Source organism: Helianthus annuus, chromosome 15, assembly GCF_002127325.2.
Source record: "Helianthus annuus cultivar XRQ/B chromosome 15, HanXRQr2.0-SUNRISE, whole genome shotgun sequence".
Classification (NCBI taxonomy): Eukaryota; Viridiplantae; Streptophyta; class Magnoliopsida; order Asterales; family Asteraceae; genus Helianthus; species Helianthus annuus.
Window position 1 is genome coordinate 58,179,995 of NC_035447.2, and position 7,967 is coordinate 58,187,961.

Genomic DNA, 7,967 nt, shown 5'->3' on the forward strand with positions numbered 1-7,967 from the left:
ATGTTCGACAAAAATAACCGTTTTCCTCCACAAGATTAAAAGCAATTGATTTACTTTTCAAAGTTTCATCAATTATTTCATTTTTATCCAAACCTTTAACAACATCAATTTTCCTCTTTTAAGGCTAATCTATCAATATATATTTTTGTATATATTTTTTTATAAAACTTCAAAATTTCCCCAAAATAAAAAAGGACAAGTAGTGGCTTTCCGTGTTAGGGGCGTGTAACATGGACCGATGAGCTTGCCGACAGGGATGGTCACGTGACCGGTTTGGTTGTTCCGTTTTAAAACCGTGGGACCAATATTTTTTAATAGTTAAAAGGCATTGGAATTAATGTTTTAATAGAATAATAATATACACCTCTTTAAAATTTTGAAATATTTCAATTGAAAAACTAATTATCAACTTTTCAATCTTTATAACATTTTTAATATAAATATTTTGACAATAAACATTTTAATTACATGTTTTTAATATTTGAAGTTTTTGAACTGTTAATAAGATTATTTAACTTTATTTGTTATAAAAACATTTGCTAAACATGTTTACTCATTCCATTATAATAATTTGTTAAAATCTTAAATTCCTTCCCATATGTTTAAAAAAAATGATTTCAATTCTAATTCTAATTCCAATTCCGACGTTTTTAGTTAAATTAATTTCAAACGAGCTCACTCAGTATCATTACAAGTACATGTAAAAGCATATGGATGTGTCAACTGGCTTATACGAGACAGCGAACTCGAGCTGAATCGCAGTTTTGAATGCGCTATAACCGAAAAAGATCATGATCACTGATGCATAAAACCGCCTACCATTCGCGTAAACGAGATCAGAATTTGATTAGTTCTATACAAATTTCCAGTTTCAACTCCAAGGGGACATACTCAAAAGTCAAAACCCATTGGACCAAAGATGATTAGAAGCATTGATCCTGGCCAACATGATTCATCTTCATGGCCATGGCAAAATTAACCGCACCATTCCGTTGTACATTAGTTTTTTCACAACAAAATCACGGCACATGAATCAAAAACATGATCCAGCACGCGTCAACGGCTGAAAATCTTTTTTTTTTTTTCATCTAAAATTACAGCATCTAGCCCGTCCTCTTGCTAAATTATCCCATAAACAAACCATTTGTCTCGGAGATTGGTAATGCGCAGTGTAATAATTATCAATACACCCGAATTGACAGAACTTACTATTGTGGGAGTATTGAACCGGGTTGGTACTGTTGAACTGCTCGACCCACATTCCCATGCTCACATCTTCCATTTTAAACATCTGCCAAATAGGTTAGGGAAACGGGTCAAAACTTTAAAGTCGTCCAAAGCGTATTCAAATGCATAAAAACATCTTGATAAGCTCTTTTCAAATAAGTTTTGGTTATTTTTTGTAGAGTAAAATGCCTTTTCGTCCCTGAGATTTGGCCAGTTTTGCGACTTTCGTCCAAAGGTTTGTTTTTTCGCATCTAGATCCAAAAGGTTTGAAATCTTGTCACTTTTATCCGACCCTGTTAACTCCATCCATTTTAACGTTAAATTAGGGATATTTTTGTCCTTTTACCTATTTGTTTGCTTGCTTGTTTATTTATATATATACACACACAAATAGGTAAAAAGACGAAAGTACCCCTGACTTAACGTTAAAAAATGGATGGAGTTAACGCGTCGGATGAAAATGGCAAGATTTCAAGCCTTTCAGATCCAGATGCGAAAAAACAAACCTTTGGATGAAAATCGCAAAACCGGACAAACCTTAGGGACGAATATGGCATTTTACTCTTTTTTGTAATTATAAAGTTTTCTTAGATCACATTTTGGTCACTAGTAATTCTTAAAATACAAAAAAAAAGGATATAGAAGGTGTTTAGAGAGAAGGATGTGTAACGGACCCTGAGCTTTCTTTCTGCGTGTCGGGATACGATGAACTTGGCTATGTCAATGGAAATAATATAACCTGGTCCATTTGCATAAGGTGGATATACCAATGCAGGCCATTCCTGCAACAATAATATGCAAAAAACCCTTTTAAAATGAGCAAAACTAAAACTATTTATAACATTTTACTTAATTTTTAACGCAACCTAACCACTGTTCAGAGAACTTGGTAAAACAAACAATCTTTTCATTAATTTTGAGAGGGTACAAGTATAAAAAAGCAATTCAGATTTCCTATAAAAGGTGTTATTATAAAATAAAAAATAAAAACCAAAAAAGTATATGTAGATGTGGTATACATATATGTAGCATGAAAATGTACACATACGTAAAGATATATTTGCAGTTTATGACGTCTGTGTATGTCACCCGTCAATCTACACATTTTTTTTTCAAACTTTCTTTCATGTAGGTAAAGATTAGTAACATATAAATAGAAGTAAGAAGGAAAATTTTAAAAAAATTGCTTGGTTGATAGTGGTTCTCTCGGTTCGCAAATCTTCATGTGGTTCTCATTCGATCCTAATCCTATATATAATGATTTAATGTTACCGGACCTCAAAATTGACAGCCCATTTTCCATGTCTGAGAGGCCTATGATAGAGATTAAGATTTCCCATATAAAGGGACTGGTGACGAGGGAGCTTGTCGACTTCTTTCAAGATGGTATCCACTCTTGCAAAAGTGTCATCGTCACACTTCATCACATATGAAGCACTAACATTCTGAATCTGCATTTACAAGTGTCTGGATTGTAAATAAAACGATTGTAAAGGCCAATTTCGAAACTATAGAAGAAGGGTTTAATTATGATGACCGCGAAATCGCAGATGGCTATAGTCTTAAGCACCACGAGCTCATAGTGGTCCATAAATTTTAATATAACAATATCACCAAAGTAAGCAGCTTCCTTTTTCAAAACTGCGTTTTGCTCCTTCCTTGGAGACTGCATTTTAATATTACTTTTGTGAGAACCATAAGAAATAAATAAAAAAAAGAGTAAAATGCCATTTTCATAGCTGAGGTTTGGCCAATTTTGCAACTTTCGTCCAAAGGTTTGTTTTTCGCATCTGGATCCAAAAGGTTTGAAATCTTGCCATTTCATCCGGCTCATTAACTCCATCCATTTTTCTCCGTTAAATCAGGGGTATTTCCGTCTTTTTTGTTAACTTAAAGGGCAATTCAGTCTTTTTCACTTTATGTACAAGCATTTGGCATAATGTACAAGTATTCAAAAGACTGAATTGCCCTTTAGTTAACAAAAAAAATGGAAATAACCCCTGACTTAACGGAGAAAAATGAATGGAGTTAACGAGCTGGATGAAAATGGCAAGATTTCAAACCTTTTGGATCCACATGAGGAAAAACAAACCTTTGGACGAAAGTCGCAAAGCTGACAAAACCTCAGGGACGAAAATGGCATTTTACTCTTAAAAAATTTATCTTATGTAGGTTTCGTACCAGTGCAACAAAAAAGCGAACTACTACATCTGAGGCCTTAATTGCTGAAGACTGCATCCATGTTTTTCTAATAGTCATACGCTCGGCAAAGTGATTTGTAGCAGATAAAATCCCGATAAAAACCCGTATGGGATGACGTGGCAAAGGTTTAGCTTTCCACTTTTCTGACATTTCTATTACCCTTTGTGGTGAGAAGCTCGGATGAGAAGTTGGGAGTGATGTGGCAAAAACCGAATGCACATCTACATCCCCTTTAATTGCTAATCCTGTAGCATCTTCAAGTGTGTAACCCTATAGAAAATATATATAATACTGTTAACAAAAGTACAAAACATTGTGTATGTTTAAATTAATTCATGATCACAGATGAAAGTAATTGGTTGAAAAAGCTTGGAGTGACGTACTACGCGATACGGAAAGGAGGTGACGTGGCGGCCTCCGACGTTTATATGGTATCCGTCCACGCCAGCACGTATGGTCAACACAAACAATTTACCCTCCACAAAAGGAAATGGCCATGTCACTTCTGGCTTCTGGGCCCGTCCTATAAATCGTTTGAACCATGATGATGTTCGTGATTCTTTTGAATCAACTACATCGTTGCGCATCCATTTTTCACATCTCGGAAATCCATCAACTGGGATATATAGTACATTAAATAACAAAATAGTAATGATATGATCCCAATGAAAATGAACCATAGCAAAGTCATATATTCGATTACTACAAAATGACATCCTTATGACCTACTTATATCCATGATAGTGCCATGAAAGTTTCAGGTGATGAAGCGAAAAGAGCTCATGTGAATCAGCTTCAGATAAAAAGTAGCTAACTAGTCACACGAGCCAAATCGGAAATTTGATTATCAATGTATGAGTGTCTGAAAGGCCATTTTAATAACTAAAAGATCGACTATATCTATAAGAAATATGAAATAAAACGAATTCATGCCCGCCCTGGTGCCCTCAATAAAGACAAAAAGTAACTCTTGTTTTGCCCAAACATTATTATCATAAGCAATCTACTACCTGTAAGCTTCTATTAGTGATATCATAACTATAACTATAAGATAATCATTAATTGATAAAAAAAAGTCTTAGAATTCAACATAGTTCAAGAGGGGAACCTGAAAAACTTGTGAAACACAGAATTGCACAGTATGCAACTATGTATTCCTCTAATTCGTTCACTAAAATAAGATACTAGGCTTAAAATAAGATATTCACTTTACGCTTGTATCCTCATATCTTGGTCATAGAAATCAGAAAAGTGACAGCATTTCCTATCTAGCTAAACCTATGAAATCTTCACAATTTTCTAGCACAAACAATAAAATGCAAAAATAATTAATTTAGCATCAAGAAGCATGCAAATATATAGAGCAAATAAAGGATGGTGAACATGTCAATCATCCTGATGCATTACAGTTTCTTTCACCACGTTTTACATTCTCTTCACTTTTTTGAATAAATTATAGTGATATGCTTACCAAGCATGTCATCATCGCCTTTTGAGGGTAAACCGTCACACCTTTGAGCTCTACCCCATTGCATCCTATAGCACGTGTTGTGTTCAATGACTGGTTGGTGGCTCCAATCACCTCTCAATCTAGGATTCAGATGCAAAATCTTCGGTGGATCCTCTGCAACTACAGATTTTAGCCCCTGCAACTCAACCTTAAACTGGGAAACCAACACCATAGGATTACCCGCCTTTGTTCTCGCAAGTTCAGGAACATACTCGTTATGAGCAACACGAGGGGTTCCCACCACTGTAACAGAGGATCCAGCAGCAAGACCACACGGAAGAAACATCATCCGGTCTCCTTTCGTTAGTTCATCACCACGAATCGATACCCATGGTGGACACAGTTCTTGTTTCCCTTCAAGTATAGAAGACAACTCGGTCTCCTTTGCATCGTACGTATGAACCTCTTCCCATGCCTTTAACCCTAACTTCCAAGCTTCATCCGCCATTTTCTCCAACCCTGACATAACCTGATTCCTCTGCCTTTGCCTCACAATATTACCGGTCAACCGCCCGTACCTTACATCAACCGGCGGTAACCCATCGTTCATCTCTTCTTGACTCACCGTTTCAAACTGACTACCATTTTCTAATTTCTTCTCGAACTTATTATCGTTTTCCAATGCCTCGCTAATTTCATCATGATACGCAGATCTCAAAGACGCTTTACTCACTTCAAACTGAAACTTACTCACTGCTTCATTATCCGAACTACCACTCGATGTCTCGAAATACGCAGGAAACTCGAAGCAAACAAATATCAAATACAATGCAGCTAATCCGAACAAAATATGTGGCAGTTTTACCTTCACTCTCTTCAATCCAAAAACTTCACTCCTTGACCTCTTCATTCTCAATAAAATTAAACACACTGAAGCAATTTCAAACCCTAATTTCAGACTTCACTACTCCATGACCTCTTCATTCTCACAATTTCAATCAACAGATAACAAAATTGAACACATTGAGTACTAAATTTGTGCACTGAAGCAATCTGAAACCCTAAATTCAGTTTACTAGGTGAAATCGATGTTAAATTACGTAAAAATAACAGAATTTGGCGTAACCTGATTTGCGGAAGATGTAGGGTTGATCTTCAGGTGATTTACCTGCAATTGAATGCGAAAAACGGGAAGAAATCAGCGGAAATTTGCAGAAATGAACAATTTAGAGGGATCTAAAAGGTTTGAAACCCTAGGATTCGAGTGAACGTGATAAAAGGTGTGAATGAATATTATAGGATTATTAGGGCAGGTGGAGCTACCATGTCTACATAAGAAAAATAAAATGTAGAAACAAAAAGAATTTATAACCATTTTAAACACGTGAGGGCCAACAACTTTATAATATATATTTATTTTTTCACGTGAGGGGCACCAACTTTATAATATATATATACTAGGTGTTTCCCGTATATTACACGGGTTGGGCAATTTAAACTATTTAATAAATATTTCTTGTAAATACAAACTAAAGAGGGAGACATTTATATACCAATTGACATAAATAAGTTAATATAAAGATGATGTATGTTAGTATTTGAAGGGGTATGGTCCCAAAAAGTCGCGCAAACCTCATAACAGGTTGCACGTGAGACCATACTCCTTAGCATAACAACTTGATAATAACAACCCCGCGCGGCTCACATCACATTGTGACTTATCCCCGCGCGAGGAGGAGCACATAATAAACTCAGGTAGCAACACTTAGCATAAAAACAACGGCATAAGTGAGCACACTAGCCCCGCGCGGGTTAGTTGCCATCAAACAAAATCCTCTCCATAGGAAGACGCGCTGTTACCTACAGAGGTACACAGGGTACAAGTGGCAGTAAAAAGAACCAATGAGCGTCCAGCAGGCTCTGTTCAATCGTGCGCCACGATCTTCTGACGATAAGTACACAAGGACGCCTACATGGCACCAATCAAGAGACGGGGACAACTGTCCCACGATCTCCACTTGTCTGCTGATGACAGAAGGGACAACAAGGCCGACAACAATGACACGTGGCTCCAATCAAGGTGCGCCAGCACCGACGAGCATCTAGAAGCCACTAAGCAGTCGAGGCCAGCAAGGCAAAGAGCATATTCGTTGTTGTCCGTTTCTGGCCCAAGGCCCATCAGCCCACAACCTCTTACACCTCTCCGGCTATAAATAGGGACCTTCATTCCTCAGGTTATTCATTCTATTCTCTCGGCTCTTACTCTTAACTGCTTAATTACTCTCAAAGCAATCGCTTATTCTCACGCCGGAGCCCGGTTAAGAGAGAAACCCCCACATTCCCCTCTTAACGAGTAACGGTGTTCTGTTTTGCAGGTTGATTAACCAGTCGGAGCTCAAATACCTAAAAGAAGATTAACCACTATGATAGGAACATAAATCCACCTAATTAATACCTTAATTAGATCACTGTTTCTTCATTGGCGCCCACCGTGGTCCATTTGAACTCTTGCTTACGCCTCGCCATCAAGATGGGAGCAAAAAACTTGCGCGCACATGTTGACTCACTCCTGATCGCGAGTCAAGTGAACGGCATATACGACGCGAAAGGAGAAGTCATGGCCTTGTATCTGGAACAAGCGAAGGAATTGCTACAGCAATTCAAATCTCACAAAGTTATACACATTAACCGCTCAGAAAACAAGCCTGCCGATGCTTTGAGCAAGCTCGCCTCGACTTCCTTTCAACATCTCGCCAAAGATGTAAGGATAGAGGTACTCAAGAACCCATCGGTTTTACTGCGCCAAGTTAACGTAATCGAAACAGGGCAGACATCATGGATGACCCCCATCATCCAATACTTGCAAGAAGGGGTGCTTCCCGAGAACAAAGCGGAAGCAAAAAAGATCCAAAACAAAGCCTTACAGTACGAAATGAACGGCGGTATCCTGTACCGAAAATCCTTCCTGGGACCACTACTGCGCTGTGTGGACCCCCAGGACGCGAATTATTTGATAAGGGAAATCCACGAAGGGATTTGCGGCATCCACTCCGGACCAAGGATGGTTGTCGCAAAGATCATGAGCGCC

The 7,967-nt window shown here is 37.8% G+C and overlaps 1 protein-coding gene across 2 annotated transcripts; it reads right to left on the bottom strand.

Annotated features, from left to right (window-relative positions):
- Positions 1–776: 776 nt before the first annotated feature.
- On the bottom strand, positions 777–6,213 carry LOC110911729 (hydroxyproline O-galactosyltransferase GALT2). Of its 2 annotated transcripts, none has more exons than XM_022156356.2 (8): positions 6,006–6,213; positions 4,901–5,932; positions 3,813–4,045; positions 3,409–3,699; positions 2,765–2,893; positions 2,505–2,678; positions 1,902–2,009; positions 777–1,291 (listed from the first exon to the last, which is right to left on the bottom strand). In XM_022156356.2, exons 2-8 carry the CDS (start codon positions 5,787–5,789, stop codon positions 1,085–1,087), a joined length of 2,031 nt encoding a protein of 676 aa, XP_022012048.1. In that variant the 5' UTR covers positions 5,790–5,932; positions 6,006–6,213; the 3' UTR covers positions 777–1,084. The 2 variants fall into 2 exon arrangements, with proteins under 2 accessions (XP_022012048.1, XP_035840501.1); XM_035984608.1 differs by having other exon boundaries at positions 4,901–5,809; positions 6,006–6,190.
- Positions 6,214–7,967: the final 1,754 nt, after the last annotated feature.

Excerpts from the sequence above, each read along its gene's own strand:
- LOC110911729 (XM_022156356.2), bottom strand. The coding sequence starts at position 5,789 with ATGAAGAGGTCAAGGAGTGAAGTTTTTGGATTGAAGAGAGTGAAGGTA. Across the intron at positions 3,700-3,812 it reads CCTCCTTTCCGTATCGCGTA|GGTTACACACTTGAAGATGC; the intron begins GTACGTCACTCC and ends TATTTTCTATAG. Across the intron at positions 2,679-2,764 it reads TAGCCATCTGCGATTTCGCG|ATTCAGAATGTTAGTGCTTC; the intron begins GTCATCATAATT and ends TTGTAAATGCAG.